Genomic DNA, 26,331 nt, shown 5'->3' on the forward strand with positions numbered 1-26,331 from the left:
AGAGAAGCTGTTTTACCCCCTCTCTTTCTCTCTCCTCACCATCCTCCTGACTCACCACTCTGTGGGTTTTTTCTCCTTTATTTTTTATTTTCTTAATTGACAGTTGGATTCTGTTGAAGATTTGAAAACAAAAACAAAAAACACTGAAAGAACAGCGGGATTGTGTGTGTGTGTGTGCGTTTCTGTGCTTCCACGGACTCATCGGGACTGGAGCAGGACAGCATGGAGGGGGTTTTGGTTGGATGTATCGGTGATGTTTGGGAGCTGCTGGTGCTGAGGAGGAGGAGAACAGGAAGACTGTACCTGCTGCTCTGCTGGCTGCTGGCTGCTCACACCACAGCGCACGGTGAGTGGGGGGGGGGGTGTACATGCCTGATTGCTGTCTCCATCCCGCAGTGTGTGTTTGTGTGTGAGTGTCCGTGCGGGCTGTATTAGTGTGTGTGAGTGTGCGTGTGTCTTTGCTCGTTGCTGCAGACCTAACGATAATTGGCACATTTGTTGCGCTTCTCTTTTGGCTTTAGAGCCTCGGTTCTGACCCGGACTCAGGTCTGATCATGCGGGTTCCTGCATGTGTGTCCTGAGGCCCTGGAAGGTTTGACAAGCTTCAGCATGTGATCAATGTTACCTAAGAGGTTTCTAGTTATTGTTATTTATTATATCTTTATTATTCCTTATGTTGCATTTTTACCTTCATTATCAGCTCCAGTAACCGAGTTACTGGTGTAGCTGTGAGACTGCTGGTCCTTCCCTCGGTTCTTGTGTGTTTCATGTGGCTGATCTGTTGGCTGACTGAGGGTTTGTTCAACCTTTCTGGATCTTTGCAGCCAGGTTAGACTGTCTCTGTGTTTTTTACCCACAGTCGCTTGTCTGCACTGGATTTGCTTTAATTCCCCTAATTTTCAGTTATTATTATTCTTATTATTAAATTGCTTTTTGTAAGTCTTTCTGTTTCATCTTCTTTTCATTGTGCTGAAGTTTAGGCTGCTGAATCATATTGGTGTGTATGTTTAACTGCATATGCTTCTCTTCACCAATTTGTCTCTGATTTTTTGAATATATACATCTATCTATCTATCTATCTATCTATCTATCTATCTATCTATCTATATATATATATATATATATATATATATATATATATATATATATATATATATATATATATATATATATATATATATATATATATAGATAGTGAGTGTAAATAGTTTTTACTGGGCCTTAGCTAGTTTCTTTGAGTCTGATCATGTGCGAGCCTGTGGCTTTGACTGAATCTTTTTTCCCCTCCTCTCTGGTTTAGTTTCACCTGATGTGATTAAGTTTACAAGCCAGTGGCATGTTGGGCTGCTGGCTCTGATCTCCTTTTTCCAGGTTTTCCTCTCTGGCAGTCTATCTGTATATGAAACCAAGTGGGACGAGCAGATTGCAGTGAATCTTTTTAGTGGAGAATTATTTGTGTTTACCTTAATGTCCTTTTGTTCCGGGTTACACTAATGATTGATTGGATCGACTACTTTAATAATCCCAAAAACACAAATCCAAGAAGATAGACAATAAATAAATAAATAAATAACAGCTAGATTAAAAATTGTGTTTCAAGTCATCAGGATCATAATCCAAACAGTGATCTTATAGGTTACACTGTATTATTGCACAAAAAATGCGAATAGTACAAATACTGCTGTGCAGGGAGGTGCTATCTAGGTCTGGCTTTGACTGTGAAGCAGCACACTGTCATGAATATCACTTAAACACTAAGTGCCATCAGATATCCTAACATGTCCAACCCATCAGTGTAACACTTTTCTTTCTTCTGGTGTTTAGTAGCGAGGATACAACACGTAATCTAAATAAATAAATTGTATTACAACTAGATCTGTCAGACATCTTGTTGTAAGCAGCTCATTTGAGTGAATTTCTAATTGAATCTTTGTTCAATAATGAAAATTATGAAAGCAAAAGAGCAAACACTGCAAAACCAAACAGATCAGAGAGAGCTGCTGGACTCGGGCTCTCTTGCTCGCTCTCTCTCTCTCTCTCTCTCTCTCTCTCTCACTCTCTCTCTCTCTCAACCTCCTGCTGTCAATAAATTATGTCCAAACACTTTAATTAAGCTAATTGATAATATGAGAGTACACTTTCACACAGACACACACACACTCACAAAATGTAGCTGCTGGATCAGCTGAGCAGCTCTGACTCATAGTGTGCGTGTGTTTATTTGTGTGTTGCTGATATTTCTTCAACAGCTCAGCTATAAAATCCTCTGCTGAATATTTTACCCACACCGAGCATTTATCTGTGGAGAGGCTAAACACACACACGCACCCACACACGAAGGCCTGACTCGTGAAACCTTCCTACACGCCAATTCAGAAAATCTCCCGCACGGCTGAAGCAGGTCCTGCTCGCTTTCACAGGCGCATCTGCCTGTTTTTAGTCCAGCCAGTCGTCTCAGCAGGTGGTTTCACTGATGAGTTCCTTCACTTCACCTGAAGGAGAGTTAATCACTTGGTGGAGTCTTTGGTTGGATTGAAAACCTGCAGGCTGTTGGCAGACGATCATCTGAGGATTGGGCCAAAATCCATATTTAAAAAGGCTGCATTTTGTGCCAAAATCCACTCATTTTCAACTGAACTGCAGAAAGACTTAAGGAAAGCCACACAAATAGGACATGTTCAGTCTGACTTTATTGAACTTTGGCATGCAAAATCATTTCCCAGCCCAATGCTTAACTTCCTTACTGTAGGTGCTGAGCCAAAAGGCCCAAAGTCATGGTGCATTTGTTTACCTTCAGGACTTTAACCTAATCCACTAAAGAGAACTGGTTTCCTGAAAGTTAAAAGATAGTAGTGGGTTCTTTGAGGAGGCAGAGTTTACAGAGCAGCTATGTGCACAGGAGACAGATTGGAAAGCACAAAGAATGAAAACATTCATCAATACCTCTCTATACATCAAATCTTATGTAGGACACAGTATTTAAACTGCCTTAACAATTGCAATTAGTTGCTACTATCACTACAAGCTGCTATGCAACCCACCCCACCTTCTTTTCATGCAGTTTGTGCTGATTTCAGCATTTAAAATGGTGGCGAGGTCAAAGAAAAAACGTGTAATACCAACCATGAATTTAATTTGTGCAATGTTGACTGATGTAGTCCTTGCAGAAATGGTGGGAACCCTGCAAGGCTCAGCAGTTGTATAGCAGATATTCTCGTGGAACCAGTTTTCCAGGGAAAGTGTATAAATAACCAAGACCCAAATAAGCTTGGTCTATTTTTTTGAAGTAGGATCATATTGTTTGCAAATTTAAGGAATACAAATTAGGATATATTTATGTTTAAAAAATGCTGCAGGCTTATATATTACTTCCTGTCTCATAACGTCTGTAATGTTACTTGCTAACCACTTAGCAGTAGGGTTAATTATATTATATATATAATATATAATATATTATATATTATATTTAACTAAGAATTTCACTAAAACATCCGAACAAACAATACACTGATGTTTTTTCACTAGAAAATGTTTTTTTGTGATAAGTCTTAAATTTCCATGGCTTCCACTCAGAAAAGGAAAATGTGGCTTACAAAGACGTGGCTGAAAATGCACATTTGAGAATGTCACGCTTTTTACTGGTCGCAGTTTAATTAGATTGAAGTCTGCAAGATCACTGCATGACAGGAAGTGTCTCATGCCTTCTGTTAAACAATTTTGCCACTTTCAAAGAAAGGATGAAAGCAACATGAGCTGAAAAATGCTCAAAACTCTCTGTCGCACTTCTTCCCTCTGCTAGGATGTTTCAGTCTATCACCAAATTATGATGGATGGAGTGTTTGATGAAGTGAAAGAAAGGTGAATGTCTCATATTTGTTTTTGTTTTGGTCATCTTATTAGATTACTCCCAATGAGCTTTAACCTCGATGATTCATCATCAAAGTCGACACGAGGCCGGTGAACCTGACAGAGCGGAGAGTTTATCTGTAGCATCGCTTTCATATTTAAGGCTGTCACTGTAGGAAAGCAGCGTCTTTGTCTGCTTTTTGGTTTTTATGGGGTCACTTGTGGCCAACAGCATGATGGGTAAGCTGCTGAACAGGATCTGATTGATATACACCATCCGAGAGTTGGGGGTTCATTTTTTACATCGATCAGAGCTGATGGACAGATTGTTTATATTCCAAGAATCCAGATAGCAACATGGGCCTAACCTGGGATCATTTTGGCATACATAGCTTCTTTAGAGCACTACCAACTGCTCAATTAAACAGATGTGGCCAAAAAGTCATCAGCTCGGCGTAACATGGGTTGTCACAGCACAACTGACATCTGACCTAAATAGAGTGGACCTGTAACACAGCTCACTCAGCAGTACTGATTTGTGTCAACACTGTCAGTCAAGTCCAAATGTGGCCCAAAGGAAACTGCAGCATTAGGCCATGTTTCAAACAAACACTCACTTTAGTCTATAACCAGCTGCAATAATATGCTGATTTCTATTTCATTTTCTACACAGGATATATTATTTAGTGTCCAAAATCTCACTTTAGTCAGGCCCACACTATATATAACATGACTATTCTATATGCCCCTTATAGAACAGACAAGGTATCAGTGATAATAAGAGTACCATTAAATCAGAACCTGCATGAAAATGAGGAGCAGGGATTGGGGGGATGTTGCAAAGCAGCTTGCAGATGCAGCAGCAGCTGCACGCTAGCTTCCTGGTCTGTTTGTTTGGCTAAATGCAGCATAGACCTGAAGCTTCCAGTGTTTTTAATAGTTTTGCTGGAATTTAGTGATAAATTAAAGTACTGGATAGTTTCTGATGGGTGGTTAGTGCTGAACAAAACAATAGGGAGGTTGCTACACTTAATCCTAATGGTTGGAGGTCAGTTTTAAAGGAAATTAAGTGGAACTCCAGCCACTTCTTCACTCACCACTTTTCACTTTGTCTTCACACCACTTTGAATTTAATCATTAGTTCTCTCTGGCTCTCCTCCACAGTGTGTCTTTTGTCTTCCTCCCCTTAACCCCTATCGGCGGCAGCACTGGCTGCCCCTCTTGCAGTCCGGTTCTGAACAAGGTATTTGCTGCTAAAGGGGAGTTTTTTCTTCCTACTGTTGCCAAAGTACTTGCTCATAAGGGGTTGTCTGATCGTTGGGTTTTCTTTGTACTATTGTAGGGTCTTTACCTTATCATATAAATCACCATGAGGTGACTGTTGTTGTAATTTGGTGCTATATAAATAAAACTGAATAGAATAGTTATCTCACATTAAAATGTCAACTACCTGTAATGTGATACGCATGAAAGCTGTTCAAAATCAAGTGGATATGAATCAATATATTGGAGGTTTTTGTCATGATCAAGCCCTGATCAAACCAGTGGTAAAATATTTACATCTCTTTTTTATTCATCCCCTCTATAGAAAAAAAGATAATTTAGGATTGTATTCATCCTCTTGGTAGCACAGATCACTGTATTGAATCTCCAAACTAAAATCCATCAGATTATTCATTAGAATTTACTATAAACCAAAACTTTCTACTCTCTGCAGCTGCTGCTCAGGAAAAAGACCATCGGCTCAGGATCAAACCAGCAGGATTTAGCTTCTCTAGAAAAAATTCAGGGCGACCCATCAAGCAGCTGCTGAAGTACTCCAGTTAAAAACCAGTTTAAAGCCATAAAGAAACAGTGTTATCCTCCGGTTGCTGCTCAGGTCTTTACAGCAGATTATTGTTATTGTTGTTGATGCCAGGTTTCAAGCTTTCATGCGTGTGAGGTGATTTTCCTGCACCTTTAAAGAACCCGCTGCTCAAATGAAAATTCCTGTGTTTTTTTTCACCCTCCAACGCAAAACTACACACAGTTCTCCTGCTGCTTCTGTGCCGTTTCTTTTTCTTCCTTGGACCTCATCAAATGTCTTCTTCTTCATCTCCTCTTGTGCAGCGTCTCATGGGATTATCGGCATTTTATTCTTTTGGTTTAAGGCTTATGTGTGTATACACTAGCAACATGTGGGGGCGTGGTCATTTGAAGAATGCTTTAGAGTAAGTATTATTAATATTAAGACTGAGCAGATTTATCAAAGAAGCTTTGTTTTTATCCTGAGAGGATTTTACTGTTTCTGAAGTTAACACCTAATCTTCTGACATGCAGAATATCGCTGTTTTCGTTTTTACATTATCTGCTCTGTTTGTTCATGTTTGGTGTTTGTTAATATCTACAATAGTTTTTGTCTAATTTGACTAATCCATCTTATATTTGACTGGTCTGCCTGGATTCCCTTCTGTTGTCTGCCCACCGTGAAATGAGGCACACCAAGGCTTCTGAAATGATTTGTTACAATTATTAAACAACACTGTTTAGAAGCTTCCTGGTGAAAACAGAAAGTTGAGGAGATGAGTGAGCTCTGAATTCAATTCAAACTAGCCCAGACAAGTCTGTGCTATTTTTAATCAATCAGTCCCACAAAGTCTATCCGGTCTTATCACATTTTATGATTTATTATCTCACAGATATATTCTTCGGCCCCATCCCTTCTCGACTTGTTAAGTCTACTCATCTTTGTCCCATCCAATCTCGTGTCTCATTTTTAGGATAATTTCGCTCCCTTTCTCATTTCTTCTCCTGCAAAGTCCATCTAATCTCCTTTTGTCCTGTCACTTCACAAATTATACCGTCTTATCCAATCTTGTCTTATTTTACTTAGAGGTGTAACAGTAAAGCATGGCATGTATGAATTATTTTTTTGTCTATAAAAATGTAAACCTTGCTTAATCCATCTTAATTTTTACCAGTTATAATTACCATCAAATCAAGGCAGCTTCATCGGGGGGCCACTCCTTGTTGAAGAACCCCACAGTGGGGTGAGCTTTTCTCTGATCAAGTATCAGCTTCACATTTATCCTGAGGAGTTTTCTGGATCACCTTTTTCTGGATTTGTAATTTAAAAGAAATAGATGAGAGCTCCCTGAGTTTTTGAGGAGCTCAGAGTCTGTCCTCTTTTCAGTGATACGTTATTTTCGTCATAAAAGGTTTTCATCATGAGTAAATGTATAAAAAAATCTTTACTGCATTTTTGAAACTATAATACCTCTGACCTAAAGTTCAGTTTTTAGATATGACCAATGGAATTTGAGCTGTTTTCATAGAAAATACCAAGATGCAAATATATATTTTTTGCAGCCTTACCTCTCAGCTCTAACCCAGACACATTTGGGTCTATTCCAGGGGTGCCCAATCCCGGTCCTCGAGAGCTACCGTCCTGCAGCTTTTAGATGCATCCTTGTTCCCACACACCCGAATCAAATGAATGGCTTGTTATCAGGCCTTTGCCAAACACGATGGCATGCTGAAGAGGTAATCAAACCATTTGATTCAGCTGTGTTGGAGTAGGGATGCATCTAAAAGCTGCAGGATAGTAGCTCTCGAGGACTGGGATTGGGCAGCCCTGGTCTATTCTGTGCTACTTTTGGCTCTTACAGCTCAGTTCAAGTTCTGGTCCAAGTTGTGTCGGACACATGTGGCCCAAAAGTCATAAAAAGGGCTTGCCTATGACCTGTGGGTGAAGTGAGGCAGCCAGAGTCACCATGAGTTAATGCCATCAATACAGGCCAAATGTGCCCCATAGAAAACTACAGATGTGGCCGCAGCTGAGAAGAAGATTCAACACTATCTGGTAATATATGGCTTGCAAAACTCTCACAAGTATTCATGGTGGTGCATATTAGAGAAGTAATTGTTCATAGTGTTTCATAAAGGACTGAAAAGCTGCTGCAGTACCTCACCACTCTGACTGGGATTATTCATATGTATGTGTGGTTAATGTCTCTGCTGTTTCTGGAAAGCTGAGGTTGAGATGGAGCCTTTGAAAAACCAGGTGTTATTTCAACATCGCCTTGAATAACAATCTACAGGTTTTCAGTCGACGGCAACAACTGAACTCGAAACTCTGAAAAACAACACACATTGGAAGCAAGATGAACTAAATTCAATCAAGAATCACATTAAAGCTAAAAGCTCAAAGCAGTAAAACCTTTTTCATTAATAAGCAGAGCTGAATAATAGAGCCAGGGACGATCCATTAGAGACACAGCAGGCTTTTAACACCAAGAGGATGTTAATTTACACCTCCAACCATCCAGCCCTCCAAGAAGCTATCAATTAATTGTGTATGAAGGAAAAAATACCTGCATAATTAAACATGATGTGACACTTCCATGTTCACCCAAGTCCAAAGGAACAAGCATCGCTATGCTGCCATAATATAACGTGATTAGTGAAATTATTTTCCACTCTTTTTTATGTAGTAATAGTCCCCCATGCTTACAGCTAGAAATATGGTGCAATAACTCAAATATTAAACCTCTTTGGAGCGTCTGTGCTTTAACTTATATGTATGTAGATTCTTCCAAAACATGCTGAAATAAGATAAAATATTTAAGTGAAAATAGCCTTGTGAAATCAAATGCAAGTGCTGCAAACAGTTTTCTCTAGCATTCTGTAAAACATGAGGCTCACCAGGGGAAAAATCTATGTTTTTATTTATGTTGCTTCTATTAATTCAGTGAATTATGCTGAAAAAACTGGTGCAGGCAAAGAAATGTTCCCATTTCTTGCTAAACATATTTTTGATTTCCTAATCTAGATATGTCATCCAATCTATAAACAAGCTAATGTATCGTATTAGCTTAAGGTTGCCATTAGACATTTTGCACATACAGAAACAAAACTAGAAGTTTCAGTATAGAACGTTAAATGTTTTGTTGAGTTGTTGATATAGTTGATATAGATATATGATATAGTCCAGTTATGTGGATAATTAATGGCTGCAGATTATGCTTAGCATTATTAATATGTGTCACAAGGAATAATATAGTTGTATTACACCCTGTGATACAGCTTTATTACAAAAAATGTTGTTTGCTCAAGAGTCTCTCCACAAACTTGTAAAACATTAAACTCAATGAGCCCAAAACTCCCATGATAGCACCAGGATGTAGTTAATCCGTATGAAACTACAAGTGTTAATGCTATTGTGATCCTTTACACTTACACTTATATTTGAGGTTCCCACTAGAAAACTTTGGGATCAACCCGACTCCCAACAGACTTTTACGTCTTTAACTGCTGTCTTAAGCATCACTTTCTACCACTAAATGTGTCATTTCTTAGCGAAATTATAAATTCCTTGCTCAAATTAGTTAGCAAAACTTTCTATGGGATTCTGTAACATAAAGGTTTTAAAACCTAAGGGGACAAGCTGGTTATGTTATGTGTTTGTCTTGTGGATATGTGGATAATACTGAGGACTTATCTTTGGGTAGTGGCTCCAGGTACTCTGGCTTCCTGCCGCAGTCCAAATACATGCACGTTAGGTTAATTTGTGATTTTGAATTGGCCATGGATGTGAGGTACATAAAGTGCTTTTAGAGTATAAAGTGCTTTGTGAATGTATGGTTAAAATGTGACTTTTGGTCTAACGTGCTTTGAGTGTTAGTAAGGCTAAAAAAATGTTATATATAAGGCATGTACATGACTTCACATGGAATTGGGTGATCTTGTTGTGCTCTGTTCTTAACACTTTTTAATCAACTTGTGAGATTTGACTTGGACATGGGTAGTTTTGATTGATGATTTCTTTGTCTGGGTCTTGAAACTTAATCTTGACCTGTCAGTCCTGACTTGGGTTGTTGATCTTCATTGGGATTTCTCTTGGGGCTTGATGATCTGACTTGGGACTTGCTAAACTGAGCCAGTCTGGGTCCTTCGCTGTGTGTTGAGCCCCAGCTCTGGACTGGACTCTTTTTCTGTAAAATATGAAGTGTGCGGCGCTGAGATCTTGGAGGTCGATCCATTGGCCTAATGAAAAAGACTCCCTGTGACTAATCACAGCCAGGAGCGGTGGATTAATACGGCGGACGAGCAAAAGCAATGTGTTAGCTGCTTTCAGCTCACTTTTAATTTGGTTTTTCACTCTAGCAGCGGACAGAACGTCATTTACAAATCTGAGAATATAATTCACCGGGAAACCCTCAGAGGGTTCCTGTGTGTTAGTGCAGCAGACCTTCATTTGTCAGACAGAGGTGGACCTGAAGCAAAATCACAGCTGTGTGGGAATGAAAAAAGACAAATATGACACATTGTGAAAGTACCCACACAAATATTACTTATCAACAAAATAAATTCCCCTATTGTGGTTAAACTGGCACAGGTCTTATGGCTCCCTGTTGCCAGATTTATTTTACGATGTAACATTTCAAATATTTTATGTTTTCGCAGAGTCATAGCATAGATTTTGAGGGTCTATACAGATGGTGATTATGGTGCAGTTTGTGCCTGTACTGTATTTATGGCTGGTTCTCTGAATATGAACACTTGAACTTTGGCAAATCTAGATTAAACTTAAAGTACGTAAGTCTGGAATTCAAATGTTTTTATGAGAGTATTCCTCTGTCTCAATTCAGAGTGTGCGGTGCTGGCATTTTACATTGTATAACTTGTTATTTAATAAAAACATTCTTTAGTCTAATGTTAAGCAAGTTTGGGAGGTTCAAACTTTGAAGACTAGTGTCAGGTCAGAAAGTGTCACACTTGATTTGGAACTTCTGTCAGTATTTTGCAGACGTTTTGATGACGTGTGGCCTGCAATGACTAAACAGTAAGATGTCCTTCGACTTCCCTACCTTGATACACTGTCGGCAGCACTAGTGGCTCTTGTGGTCCACACTGTCGCCTCACATTAAGATTAAGGTGCCTGGTTTGAAACCTGGCTGGGGGCTTTCTGGAGTTTGTGGGTTTCCTACAGTTCTCCAAGACTCCCAGACTTAGCTGTTGACTCTAAATTGTTCATGGATGTGAGAATGAAAGTGATTAAAGTGTTCAAGCTGTGTAAAATAAAATGTTTTTGTATAGGAAATTAATGGCTCTGTAGCTCCTCAATCGTATCTACTTTTACCATGTGCTCTGTAATCATGCTGTGTAGGTACAGCATCATGGATTGTTATTCTCTAATCAAGTTTCAATCTCAGAAAACTTGACTCGAGCTCTGACAAAAATTCAAAAACTTTTTCAGCAGTGACAATTTTATGCTTTGAAAGCACCTCAGCAGTAATTTCCAACCCGAATGTTTAGCATTTTAGGCCTTAAAGCCTTGGTGTATATTTTAATTAAGCCTCTCAATGTGTCTCTGCATTATTCAGATGGTGGAATGAAAACAAAACAAAAAAAAGAAACGAGCCTGTGAGTAATTTACAAGAAGATAATTTGCCTCGCCTCTGAACATTAGTGTTTCATTTACGTCTTCTGCTCTCAGCTCTCTATATTTAACATCCACTGCTCTGCTCTGACATTCATACATTATTCATGTTGGGAACCTGCATTACCTGCCTGAGGAGCACTACATCTCCCTCACCTTTAAGTCCTACTCATTAACGCGCCTGCATGCTTTTACATTAATTGGTCTTTATTTATTTCATTCCTATGTGCTGCTTTTTTGTTGTTGTGGGTGTTTGTTTTTTATCACAAGAGGAATAAGATGTGATTAAAGAACAGAGAAAAACTGGAGAGGTTTTCATGCTCGCTGTCTTCATGCTTTGGGATTTTTGCGCGCTATTGTACACAACACCATAGTAAAAAGTTGTGTGACGTAGCTCAACAATGTTATGCAAACTTAGTCTGTGACTTAGTCGGTGATGTTGTTTTGTCTTTTGGTGACCAAAAGAGTGAGTGCCAACTGGTGTACCGTAGTGCTCCCTTAATATTTCTAATTTGTTTCTTCTTTTTATGTAAATAATTCAAATATTTTATGATTCCAGATTCTCTCATGGGAGGATCTGCCAGTTTACTGTTTTGTTGATGTATATTTAACATCTTTGGCTTTGGCGTGCAAGCCTAACACAAATAACACGAAGATGAAACCCACTGACTTCACTTCCTTTAATGTCCACCTGAGGTTGGTCAAAAATGTGTCCCCTTTGTTAAGATGGCTAACTTTACAGCAGAAATAAACAAGATGACACCCTCTATGAATAGTTTATCCCATCATAACTGTACTGGGTGATTTTACCCCAGTAGAGTTTCGTCGAGGCTTAAAGACACACAGCAGGAATGACGGACCTCGATCGTCTTCCTATTTCTGAGCTGTTTGTAATGTTGATGCCTTTAAGGTATTTTTAGTGGAACTGCTTTACAAATAATATATCTACCAGACTGATATAAGAAGTTTGTCCTTCAGTTTTGCTGAGTGAAATTTTAGTATTATTAGTCTATTACTTGGCAGTTATTGGAATATGCCTGCGTGTCTGAGTATTTTATGGATGTAGCTTACTATCATTAGCTAATAACCACCCTTTTATCCAAATAGGGTCACTTTTGATTCAACATAATGGCTAGAAATCTAATGGTGAGGCTTTAAAAAGTCTAATTTTACCCATGAGAAAAAGAAATGCAAAGGAAAAACATATTCTTCCAGTTTATGTGTCATGAGTCATCAAAATCAATATGATGTTAACCTGACAAACATTAAATTCTTATTGTTATATCAGCTCTCATGCTGAAGTCAGTACACTCACAAAATTGAGGGTGAAAATAAAAAATAAAGCCAGTAGCAGCAAATTTTAGGCACAAATATGCTGCACCCATTTTTAAATCTTCAATGAATGGGCAGCCTTTTAAAACATGGTGGCTGCGTTTTAATAGCAGATACAAGCTGGCCCAAACCCAGGAACCTCCAGGGTTAAGAGGTTTAACTCAGCTTTTGCTCAGAATGCCTCATGGCAAACTTCTGTTGCTCCGGGCAAAGCAAATCAAGCTGCTAAGCCCAGTTTTACAAACACGTAACCGGCACATTACCCGTAATTAGCTGCTGGTGTAGTCAGAATAAGTAAAAAACAACAGAGACTGTGCAGCCTGATATTTTCATTTGCTCTTCACTGACTCAGTGTTTTCACTGTTAAAGTGTACTTCACAACTAATGCCACTAAAGCAGGTAAAATAAGTACTCCATGCTAGTGTGAATCTTCTTGTAACATTTAATAACAGGAAGTTATTTGCATTTTAAACAAACAGGTGGTTAACAGGTTATTTGTCTGTCAGCTCTAAAAAATGTTTTTGTGTTCCCAAACAAACCCTTGACCCCAATTTACGCCTGCTAAGAATGAGGATAATATTAGCACCTGCCTACTATTGCGTAGAACCCTCTCATGGCACAAAAATGACCTGGAAGCTCCCAGCAGAGGGTCCTGGAGGATGTGGTCTCTGTGGGCTTGTTCTGGGGTTCCCAGCAGATGGTGACCTGGTGAGTGTGGTGGGTGTGTCTATGCCTGTAGAGCAGTTTTTGTGTGCTGCTTTAGGTGTTCCTGTTTTTTTTTTTCCAGTGGTGTAATATCACAGTGTGTGAAAAGCTGTGTGAAAAGCTTCTATTTCTTGATGGTGGATGTGTCTAATGACTTTGGAAGGTATTTTTCCTGGTGTGGTTGTCAAAGTGACAAAAAACGATCACTCACAAGGTAAAAAAAAGCTTTGATTTGCATTTAACATGAGCTAAGCTTCCCACCTGTTCCCTCATCTCATACAACAGAATGATTACTAACCACAATGATCAACTTCTCCTTTGTTTTGACAGTAAATGACATCAGACTGTGTAAACAGCTACCTCACTGTCTCAATATTTTCACAGTGTGTGTTCTTTTTCTTAGTAGTTCATCATCACTTGAATTTTAATAAACATAATTTTCAGTTTTCTCAGCTCTTCAGCAGGCAAAGCTACAGATCCACAGTTCCAATCGGAAAAGCATGACGTCACCTCATTCAAGGTGAAACAGAAGCGAGAGTCTGATGCCTGACACATGTAATGGCTTCAGGATGACACATCAGTAGTGTGGCTTTAATAAGCCGTGACTGAGTGCTGTCTCTACCTTTACTCAGAGGTGAGAGAACAGGGGGTGTGGCCACTGTGTCACAGTGTAGGGCTCCTGCGGCTGCCTTTAGAGCAAAATGTATACCCTTTTCATTCTCCTGGACTTCTATCCTGCTGTAAAAAAGAGGTAAATCAAGTCGCTGAGGTCTGTGGGTGACAAACAGTCAACTGTGGCTGGATTTAATCCAGAAACATCCAGAATTGTGTGAAGTACAATCACTTCCTGTGCAGCGCTGCAGCTCTGACCAGATGAGATGAATCGCCTCAACTGCAGCAGTTTTCTCTCATAAATATTCATATGGTTTGGCGTGGCATCACGCAAGCGAGAGAGCGGAGGACTCCAGGAAACCAGTGAACCCCTCACCGAGCACCGCACCCAACTCCCACCACCCTCCCCCTTCACCAGCAGCAGCAGCGTGCTGCCCAACACCACAGCACAGCCAGATTTATAGCCACTTATAAAGATTAGTGATGCATCCTGCATGCCGCACTCTCTTACTCACACATACACACGCAGAGATTGCAGTCTTACACACTGAACTATTCGATGAAACATTGCAAGTCTTTGTTTTGATTATTTATTCCGTCCCCTTGTGCTGCAGGCCATGGTCATGCTCTGCTTCTGTGGTTCTAATAGAGAAAACATGTTGCTGTTAAATAGAAAAAATATTACATGTTGATTGGACACAGGTTTGTATCTGTGTGCCAAAGAACTTCAAAGTTTGGGGACAAGGACACAGAGTTTTCAGACCACAGGCATCGAGTGAACTCCACCATCAATCATCACAGGGACGTGAGGGAAAAGGACATGCAAAACACGAGAGTGATATTATAAACAAGAAGGAACAAATGAGAGAGAGTGGCAGAAACAAAGCTGTCATTAGCTCTTGGTGATAACACCACATCATTCACTTTGAAGACAGGTGTTCTGGTTTGAATTCATCTGTTCATTATCTCAATTCAAGTACTACAGTCAGCCCACAGTAAATACAAAGACCAGCAGAATTACATTTTGTTGGTGTCTCGTGTGCTGGTGCTTTGAAAACCTGAAAAAATCTAGTTTGTTTTCTGCCTTCGTAAGATTCATGTCGCTATTTGAACAGTGATTTTGTGTAGATGTTATCCAAACCGATAAACAAATGCTGGACTGGTTTGCTTCTGCTTAATGACTAGGTAACCAGGCAGTTTGCATACATATAAATGCAGATTAGCACGGACACTAACGACAGAATTAATTGAGACTTTCAAACATGCTTCTGCTGTCAGCTAAATCATAGGAACTGCTAAAAACTCAAGAGCTAGATCTCAGACTCTAAAGGCCTGAGTTAGGATGTAAATGTTATAGTTAATGACAGTACAATCAAAAACAAAACAAAGAAACTGAACACATACGTCTCGTTTGGAAGAGCTGCCAAACATGTCAGCACTGTTTAGGTTTGCAATGTTTTCTGAACATATGACAAGACTTCTGGAAAAATGTCTTTTAGATACACAAGACCAGAGTGGAGATATTTGTCCATGATGTGCAGCATCACTTTTGGAGAAAACCAAACGCAACATATCAGCAGAAACACCTCGTGCCATTAGGCACGACGTTGGAGGGCTGATGGACATCTTGCACTCAGTGAGATGAACTCCTCACTATATCAAAGTGACCAAAGTGGCATCTCTCTGACATCTAAAGTTGGCACAAATTGGGTCATGAACAAAGAACAGATCCCAAGCACAGCCAAAGTAGTCCAATCAAAGTCCAGAAATTAACCTGACTGAAAGGATGTAGCAGGACATTAAGAGCGCATAAAAGAATACACACAAACCTCAATGAACTGAAGTAATGTTGTAAAGGCGAGTGGCTCAAAATTTCTCCACGCCAATGTGAGTGATTTATAAAATCATACAGTTTAATCGTACTCTCTCTCTCTGCTGTGAACTTCAAAAGTCTTCACTCAGACTTTTCTGTAGGTCGCTTTTTTATAGAAACGAAAGTAGTGACAAGTTTGATTTACAGCTGATGTGATTAAATTTGATTTTTTTCAAGTGTTATGGCCCTTTAAAGAAGCTCTTAAATCTAGCAGTTTGTGTCTCCTGGCTTCCATCCCTGGAGAAAAAAAACAGTTAGGCATCACTATGTCAGCCACTTCAACCTTGTCAGGCTTCATCATGAGCCAGGAAGTTCAAACAGGTCGTGACCTTCAGAGATTTCAGCACTGCGTTCAAAACCGGAGCATCTTCGCTGACCTGGAAAACTTTCACATTTCAGTTGATTTTAACAGACCTGAACTTCAGAGAAATGTCACATCAGCTTAAGCAGCCAGAGTCACACATGCTCATACACAAAGTCACAGCAGCACGCCGCTTGCAGCCAGATCAGTGGGTATTCTGCGTGTAACGCTGGGCCACGAAGCCTGAAGCTGTGACATCAAACTGCATCAGCAGTAGGAGGTGACAGCATGGCTGCAGGATGGCACACTGCTGACATCACAGTATTTTAATTATTCCCACTGATGAGGGATTTTTTTTGTGATGTAGTGTAAAAAGTTATTTGATGTCAGAGTTTCAATCAACAGCACAGTATCCTCTGAACAACGGGAAGTTGAACCTCTTTCTGATGAAATGAGCCCTGGTACTTGAATTTTTTGGCTTTTTATTCAGAGACTAAATCATGCATAATGTAAATTTTAGTAAATATTTAATTTGAATTAAAACATGCTAGTTGGTTCTTAAAGCTTAAGTTTATGTGTTGACCTCAGTTTTAGTGCCATTCTTTTGTATTATGTTGTCCTTATGTGTGAATTCTAGTAGAGAAACGGTTTTTGGTTTACAGTTTACAATAATACGTGATTATCTCATGTTAAATTATTTTTGCACACCTCTGTTGCTTGTGAAGCTCGCACACAAGAATTTCACTTGCATGTGCTGTACCAGTCTACCTGCACATGTGATGTGACAATAAAAGTGACTTGATTTGATTTATATTTTACAGTGTTGGTTCAGCTCCCCCCTTTTAAGGCCACCCTTCCTTTAAACACATGAGGTCTAAATCTAAATCTGGTGATGACCCTAACACTAAGCCTTTTCTCTAAAATACAGGGTTTGTGAGTTTGGGGCTGGACCAGAGGCTTGGGTTAGTTTTCAAAGATGACCTCACACTGTTAAGGTAACTTTCTGCTGATTGGCTGTCCGATGCAAACAGAAATTTTGACTAGCATTAGGGATATTTTTCTCCTTCTCATCATACAGAGCCAACAGTAGAAATGACTGCTTTTGGCGTACAAGAATTATGTATACATAAACTTAGATGATCTTCACAACTAATGACTATGTTTTCATTATCATAAGTGCTGATATTTTGTGAGTCCTCTGACCAACCCTTCCTCCAACCCACCATCAGGATAGTTCCTAATTTGTCATAAGATATCAAATTATAAAATTTAATGATCCGACTCCAATCCTAGTCACAAGAGGATGAATCTTCCTGTCATCCTGTGTCTAAATTTAGCTAAACATAACTCAGTATAAGTCAAGTGCTGTGCTGGCTTTTAAATTCAATTCAATTCCTTTTTATGAAGCTTATTAATGCATGACTGAATTAATCCTGCCAGTCTCTCGCTACACTCTCCACTCAGTTACGGACAAGACCCCATGATATGTGAGCTCGACCACTTGCAGCTGCTCCCTGACCTGGAGTCAGCACACCACCCTTTTCCGGCTTTTCTGGTTGACTTACGGATTGGTACTCATAGTGATGCATATACTGTATCAGTCTGCTGTGGTTTAACAGAGCTGGGTGTGAAAGCAAAGATAGAATATCCTTCCTACCTTCACCGATGGCCATGGGCGAGCTACGGGTAGTGGCTGAGAGAATGAGACTGCAGATATCAGAGGCTGAAATGAGCTTCCTCTAATGGCCTCTCTCCTAGAGCCAGTGTGGAGCTCATTCAGTCGAAAGGGCTCAGAGTGGAGCGCTACTCCTCCACAATGAAAGGAGCCTTCTGAGGTGGTTCAGGCATCTGACTAGAATGCTTCCTGGACACCACCTTGGGGCGATGTTTTGGGCATGCCTACCAGAAGAAGGCCTCAGGGCAGACCCAGGATATTTTGGAGAGTTGCATTTAGGGGAAATGGATGGGGATAGGGTAGCCTGGTCATCTCTGCTTGGGCTGCTGCCCCAGCAACCTGGACTCAAATAACAGGTTTAAAATAGATAGATTCATGGCTGAATTACCCCTATGTACTCTAAGTCATAATTAGATGCTTTGAAAGCACCATCTTCTAACTTCTAAAACTACCTTGTCTACCAGTTCCCTGGTGATTTCTGATTCTTTCCACACTTGTTTAGCAAGTCTGTGTGACCATTATTCTGAAGTGTTAAAATATTTTTACAGTCCAATTGTACATAAGCAAGAAAAAAAGGTCTAAAATATTTATACTGATCGTGTTACTGGCAGATTTTTCATGGTTGTATGTCTTGACTGTTCTTGGACCAAACAGCATCGATGACAGGCCAGCCTCTTTCCATTTCCAGCTTTAATTATCATCCAGTACGTGCCCAGTGTTTGTCAGGATACCTTGTTTGTTCTTTCCAAGAGTTTTGTAGTACTTGTTGTAATGAACATTGCAGGCTTTAGCAGATGCCAACAGGGCTTTATGCTGTTTGTGTACTTCCTTTGATCTCGATGTAGTTATTGTGTATTTTAAACGTAGTAATGCTGTCTTGTTCCGACTGCACCTGGCAATGACTTTCCTCCTCCTCCACCTGACGTTCTGGCTGTGAATCAGATGCTTTAAATGTCTGGATTGGCTTTAATTGCAGCTCCTATAGCGAGCTCAACGCCTCCCTCTGTGACCCTCATTCATATTCAGCAAACTACCTTCATCTTTACAAGTCATTTAATTTTCCACACAGATTTCAAATCACATTTATTAAGCTTTTCATTCCCCCTCAGGTGTGATACAAGTGAAAAAAGCAATGTTTTTCAATGAGAAGAAACTCATCAGACATCTTCGTCTGTCAGGTCACATTAGGAACCAAATAACACAGAGGTTTCAGTGCACTGGCTTACTAAAATATGTTGAAATAGCTTCCGGGGAATCCAAATAATAAAAAAGTTCTACTCTTAACATTAACATTTGAGGAATCTGAGCCTCACCTGAACATTTCCACTAAAGCTTCTTCAATATTTACGTTAACAAGGCTGTGACTCATGCATGCTGTCACCTCTCAGTCTGCAGGTTTCCTTCTGATAGATTGGACGGTCTAACGAGCTTTTCCATCCTCCCACTCTGACAGCTGATTGGCTGCGGTCCCAGCTCTGTTTTACCCAGCAGCTCCATTAATGTTTCTCTTTGAGAGTCTCTGACACAGCAGGTGACAGAGATGCTGCCAGAGCCGATTTAGCATTTAAGTATCAATTATTCAGGAGGACCTGTCGATCATTTGCTGATAAGTCAGTGAATGCTCTTTAAGTAATCTCTCATGATCTTTTTTTGAACAGTGGGATATCCAAACAAGTAAAAGCTATATTTGAGAAATGTAGCTTGATGCCAATTACTTTCCTCAAGTAACCAAAATGTAGTGCTGAGCCTAATAAAAAATCTAAGATGCTTATACTAAAACTTTAATTTTCTGTGAAAGCTGGTACACAAGTGTTTTCAGTGGCCGACTTTGAACCACAAAAACCTTTTTGATGCCAAACTGGTATTTGTGCTGGAACAGCTCTGTGGTGCCACAGCAAAGGTTGCTAAGAATCCAAAGGCTATTTTTTAACAACACTAGTATGACCACTGACAGGACAAACTTTGCTGTGTTTTCTGTTGTCTTCTTCAATCTGTAGCAGACGCATTTCGGTACCTCTGGCCAATATGGATTGGTTAAGGCACTGATACATTCGTGTCTCAAACATCATGACCCCATCTTGACATGGGTTATGGCAAGTGCTGGGTGGGATAGATGTGGTCCAGATATTACATCCCACCTGACATCTGGATCGCATAAGGTGGAACTGTGGATGAGTTGTGGCAGCCAAAATCGTCTTGAGTTTGTGCCATCAGTCAAGGCTGAAAGGTACTCATAGAAAAATGCAGATATGGGCCACATGTGGGCCAAATATTTAGTACCATCTGCTCTCTAATGTGCATTATGTGGTCAACCAAGGGCACATCATATCATCCGTTTTCTTAACCCCTTATCCTACTCAGGTTATGTCCGTCGCTGTGAGAGATGATCCAGTTCGATTTATCAAAGAGACAAAAAGGAGTACAAGCGTCATGTTTTAGTTCACTCGTCCTCATTCTCACAGATGCATATGTTTCACTGCATCATCATCTCCACATTACTGTAAATGGAGTACTTTGAGTCAAATAATTTATTTAAAACTGCAGATCACACACAGCTTGACTGTTCATGCTTAGCTACAGCAGGCATTAATGGTACAGAAATATATGCAGAGCATTACAGTCAGTAGGAATGGCTTCTATCGGCAGACATTTGTTTTAACATTTTTACAATAAAAACATTAGAAAACACTGTAAAAATATCTTCTCCTGACTTGAGGTGGAAAAGTCTGTGATAAAAGACGAAACACTTTTCTTTCCTTTTTTAAACATTCCTTAAAGCTGCTCTTCATGGTCTGTGTTAGATAAAATGATTATATCCTGGTGCCAGAATATTTAAAAATATGATGTGGGAAGTAGCTGGAGGCAAATATTAAGTGGAGGCTTGGCAAAGTAGTGCTCACCCGGGATTGGATGGATATCAATGACTCTTGGTGCATATTTACATGAAAGGTTAAGTATTTAGCTCCAACAGAATACTCAACTACGCCACAATAATAAACCCATAAGATCATTCAAGTAAAGAGCCTTAGCAGTTTGTTCAAGGAAGCCCGGCCCCCAGTTAGAGATTCAGAGATTATGGCCGGCCGAGTAACCACGGTCCATTCAGCGCAGCTCTAAGAGAGTGAAGGTCTGAGACTGGGAAAGAGCTAGTGGACTACAGCAAAGCCTGGTGCCAGTACTGATGATGTGCTTGTCATCCTAGAACCTCACCAATACAACGCACATATTTAAAGCACTTTTTGTCAATCTCCTGTTGAGTGAGCAGTTGGGTGGAAGAGACTCGACACCAGCCAACAGTTCAGCCAACAATGAAGAGGCACCACCATCACCACATCAAAGAAACTGGCTTACCAGGGTGCACAACGTGAGCTTCGGTCTTTGACTTCACTATTTATGTTTGTATCAGCAGCGTCTACCCAGCATCGCTCATAAACTTGTATTTATTCTTCCAGAAATTTTTGAAGGCCTTGAATAAATTATTAAAGGAGAAGGGAAACTTTCAGAGATTTCTCAAGTACAAAGCCCTCATTTTCTCCATGTCTAGACTAGAATGTGTTTGGAAACAACTGTGAGTCAAGGACATTGATGTTTTTAACCAGTTCTTAAAATTCTGAGCTAATAATTGACCAAATCTGTAACAAAAACAAGAAAAACTGTTCTCAACAACATCTCCACAAGAATACATGTCTTGGTTTAAAATGTGCTATAAATAAAATCTTTCTGCTTTAAATCTTTAAAAACCCTTTCATACATTTCTGGAAATTTATAACAATTTATAACATCATTTAATATTATTGACTACGATGACCTGGATGACTGAGAACCTTCACAGAACCTTCACAGACACATTTAATATTATCTTTTAATCACTTAGCTAGAAATGGAAAGCAAAATTATTTAAATCAAAAAACTTTTTTTTCTCTATGTACACGCTTGTTATGCACTGTGACAGTCCAGAAGCCCAGAAAAGTAACTTCAGCATTCAGCATAATTAATAAATAAATATTATATGGTGTACATATGTGACAAGTGTTTTTATTTATAAAAAAAAGAGTAGACGTTCTGTGACTTTTTGATCACAACAAAACAGACTGTAAATCAAATAAATTTGTATTCATATTTTCTGATGAGAGGGTCTCCCTGGACCATTTTTGTACATGTTGACTTCAGGGCCATGTGGCCACTGTTTTAACTGCATTTGGTTGGAAACAGCCCTGTGTTGTGGGAAAGTGTGAATCATTGTGTTGGGCATTGTCAAATAGCCAAATATTTGTAGTGTAACCTAATCAGATTACAGTGGTATCGACTTGTGTCTAATCACGAAGCAAAATAGATCGACTGTGGTTCACTTCATATAGTTCAGTGAGAAAATCCAAGTTTGAAATAAGTGATTTATTTCAGCAGCACAAGACTACAGGTGGATGTCGGGGTGGTGGAATAGTTGAAACAGCAGGCAGCGATGCAGCACAGCTGTGGCAGGAATGGGAGAGAGTGTTTGGTGACGTGATGGGAGGAGGCCAGCTTGCTGCCTTTGTTCTGTTCGGGAGGGTTCAACAAACAATGCACATGTCAGAGGTTTGACTGAAGAACAGCAAAAATGACTCTAACTAGATCTAGTTAACAGATGTGTTGTTTTAATAAGGTTGAGTTTTAGTTTAGTTTTACTTTTAATCGGTTTCAGCATTAGAGTTTTGAATTATTTCAGTTTTGGCAGTGTAGCTTTATTTTTCATTAAGAAGAATTCAAAGGGCCTCAGTAAACAGTAAGCAGGCATTAAATTTGAGCATTGGGGGGCCACTAAACACTTCATTCCTAGTTGAGTTTGTACCTTCACTAGATTTATTTTTAATGGAAACCTTTACTGTTCCTCCTACAACCCTTTAAAACCGGTCGGAGCGGGCACACTCCGTTTTGTGCAACTACATTTAAATCCCGGTAGCACTGCAACCACGTAAGCTAGCGCAATAATTTTTTTTGCATATGAAACCGGAGGAGTTGTACTTACATCTTATGCCATCAGCTTGTCCTAAGTCACAGTTTCCTTCCACATATAGCTTTGCAAAAACTGCATAAAAAGCACTTGCAGCAACAAAAACATAATATTCCAGAAACACGCTTTGCCGATCCGATCAGCTGTTCATAACACTTCCTACGTCCATCAGCGCAAACTATCGCATGTCCGCCATGACCTGCCCGAAACCAGAAGTGGCGTCATTTTTGCGGAAATCTAGTTTTTTACCATCAGGGCCTTGTAAGGCTATACTGGTGTTTTTAAAAGTTATGTTTGACTTTATGACTTTCTGTGTCATTTCTGGGATGCTTAGAAGTCAAATTGCACTGCTGGAAATAGTTTATTTTGATGCATATGCTGTTATTTTGCAAATTTTCATTATAATATTTATTTTCGTTTTTCCTGCAGTATATAAAAATTGGTGTATTTAAAAAATAAAACTATGAAGACACTCAAAATAAATTTCCTGTGGTGGGAAACTATTTTGTGCAGCTTTTTTGTATTTACAGTTTTGAGGGATAAGCCTCTTAAATTTCTCTAACTAGAAATATATGTTAAAAAACAAAAACGATTTTCAATTTTTTTGTAGTTTATTGCACTTTTTTGCAATTTATGTAATTACTATGCACCTAATGCAGACATATTATTAAAATTTAGGCTGTAATTGTTGTATTGATGTATAGCAACTTGAAATGCTCCCAAAAATCGCTCCACAGCATGTAAAAATATAATATAAGCTCTGGCGGACTTGGTTCTATGGTAGGTCTTAAAGGGTTAAGTCCTTTGTGTTTTTCATGTTGTCACTGAAGAACATGGCAAATCTACACCCATGCACCAACACCTTGTCGGACTTGTGCCAATTTTAACCCAATTGAAAAAAACAAAAACTAAAGACATTTGACTTTTGAAGCTTTTTAACAACTGCTTTTAGTTTTTAGTTTAGTTTTTACTTTTTTGAAACTTTAAAAACCTTGCCGTGCATTTTAGTGTACTGACAAAGATACAATGAAACCAGAGGAGAATACAGACTGACAGAATATGTGTGTGTGTGTGTGTGTGTGTGTGTGTGTGTGTGTGTGTGTGTGTGTGTGTGTGTGTGTGTGTGTGTGTGTGTGTGCGGGCTAAAAGGGTTTGCCCTCATCTCCATGACAATCAACACTTGTCGCCCCATCTGTCCAACACTCACACACACTTAGTGACTTCATACAGTGCTGTTAGTCACACACAGTCAGGGGTTGTGGCAGATGTAGTGGGATATAGGAAGAAGGGGAGGAAGCCATTGTTGGCTTTTTGACCCACACACACACACACACACACCCACAGTAGAGCAGATGGGCCCGTCTTAAAACAAAGACTGGCTGCAGCTTGGCTGACTCTTCCTCTTGGAGGAGACAGCAAGTTTATTTAAACAGATCTGAAGGCAGATGTGTGAGGAGACTGGAAATGCTGTGAAATGTAACTGCTTGAATTTAAATTTTACAGGAGTGGAGATTTGACCTCACTCTGAGTCATAAGCTGCTCTTTGCTGCTAAATATTTATAAAAAAGCTTTCTAGAAAAATGAGACTGTGTTGGAAAGCTCGCTGATCCTTCCCCGTGTATGCGTCTGGAGTTTTCTCTTCCAGTAGAGCTCAAAAAGAGCTCAGTATTTAAGTTTTATAAATATAGTACCAGTTCACAACAATGGTCATCTCAGGGTATCTCAAGGATACATTAGGTTTCTATGGTCTGTTATGTCTGCCAGGCTCACAGCCGACATCAAGTGCATTCAGATATTTCCAAAATAAGACGTCTTGTTGCATCCTGGCTTCAATTTTGCTTCAGCACTACTTAATGTAGTCAATTTTCCCGTTCTCACAAGTAAAAAAAAATATATATATATTTTAAGGAACAAATATAAATGTGTTTTCTTGCAACTGTTCAGTTAAAAAATCAGACCAAATGATTAAATAATAAAAAAGTCTTATTCACTCTTTAGTCTTGGTTGAATATTCAGCTGCAGTACCTTGGGGGAAACTCTTAACTGCTGATTTTATACAAGGCAGTTTACGCTGTAAGAATAATCAGGCTCTAAATTTGCGCAATTATTGGCCTAAAATCCTGAATTACATATGTATTTATCCTCACATATAGATTTTTCTTAACATCTTAATCCAGCAGAGAGCACAAAGCGGTTTTATGGTCTCAGATGTGTGTAATTTCATGCAATTTAAAAGCATCAGTGGCTTTTTTTGCCTCTTTCAGCTGTGATCCTTTGATTTCACCCTTTCATCTGAGCGCATGTCGAGCTACACAAATACACATATCAGACATGAAAGACAGAATAATTGTTTTTATGCCTTCAGCCGCGGACGGCTGGGTTTTGTTTTTCCGTCCAGCCATCCGTACATCCAGGTCTCATGGCATGAAATCGCTAGAAAGCCTCGTTTCTCCAAGGAGGCTCCTTACATTTGGAACAAACGGTCACCTCAGATTTGGTATACAAAGGTGAAGGGTTGTTGTGACTTCACATATGCATTTGGCACTAACTTAAGAATTCATGCGCACAAATGTCTAACAGGATAACAATTATGTACTTCTTTTGTTGTTGGTTGCTCCTCTCCTTTTTCTTGTCCTTTTCTTCTTCTTCTTCTTCTTCTTTCTTGTACTTTTTCTCACCCTTCCTATCTTCCTGTCGTTTTCCTTCAAAGCCTTAACTGCACATATTACATACTTCTGGACATAAATGCAGCTTCGTTGGAGAATTTTAGAGCTATAAATAAATAAAACTGTACATTTACATAACACAAGGCTCTAACAGAAATCAACTTTAAAATTAGCAGTTGTGAATGAGGGATTAGTGAGAAATGAGAACTAAGCCTGCTTGTTAGTCTTAGTTGGGAATGTAGTTTCACACTATCTGAACCCACTAAGCTGAGATGTCAATACAACAAAATGTGCATGTATACAATGACTCATCCTAACCATGGTGACATGGAGACAGCTCAGTTACTTTTAAAGTGAACTGCAGCTCAGTTTTCAAACAAAATTAATAATCACATTACATAAGTATATAAATCCACTCATAGCTGCAGCTGACCAGTTGCAGAATAGCTTAAAAGACCATATCAGGCTGCGTAAGAAAGTACAAATAATGAATGTAAATTATTATTATTGTTATGCAACATTTAACAAATGCTACTGCTAAAATAAAAACTTTTTTCATCACTTTGATTTGACTTTCACCTTATTCTGTTAGATGAATTTGAGTAAATCAGGTCAAGTTAAAAGCTAAAGCTAGCTTTACTTGCACCCTGTTGCAGTGCTGTAAATTGGAATAAAAATTATAGATTTAATTTGAAAATTGCACACAGATAAAATCTGAAGGGGTGCGGACCAAGCACAGGGAGTAACAGGTGTGCTACCTCTGAACAGGACCTTACATATTTGTGCTGCTGGTGGATTTTGGAGCATTTTAAATGGGAATGTCTTGATATGGTTTGCTGTCCAGTTAACTGTTCTATCAGACCTCCAAAGAAAACTGTGGCTTGGGAGAGAATTTCTAGTATTAAATTTGT

At 39.3% G+C, this 26,331-nt stretch overlaps 1 protein-coding gene across 1 annotated transcript in view; it reads left to right on the forward strand.

The window, feature by feature from the left end:
• The first annotated feature begins 222 nt into the window (after positions 1-222).
• Positions 223-26,331, forward strand: part of dcc (DCC netrin 1 receptor) — a 406,171-nt gene continuing 380,062 nt past the window's right edge. The window contains exon 1 of the mRNA XM_085359610.1: positions 223-346. Coding sequence (XP_085215736.1) covers positions 223-346 — 124 coding nt within the window. The remainder of the gene's footprint in view (positions 347-26,331) is intronic.

This window comes from Diplotaxodon limnothrissa, linkage group LG7 (genome assembly GCF_057381915.1).
Source record: "Diplotaxodon limnothrissa isolate DT_005_m linkage group LG7, D_limnothrissa_male_GT1.1, whole genome shotgun sequence".
NCBI classification, from domain to species: domain Eukaryota; kingdom Metazoa; phylum Chordata; class Actinopteri; order Cichliformes; family Cichlidae; genus Diplotaxodon; species Diplotaxodon limnothrissa.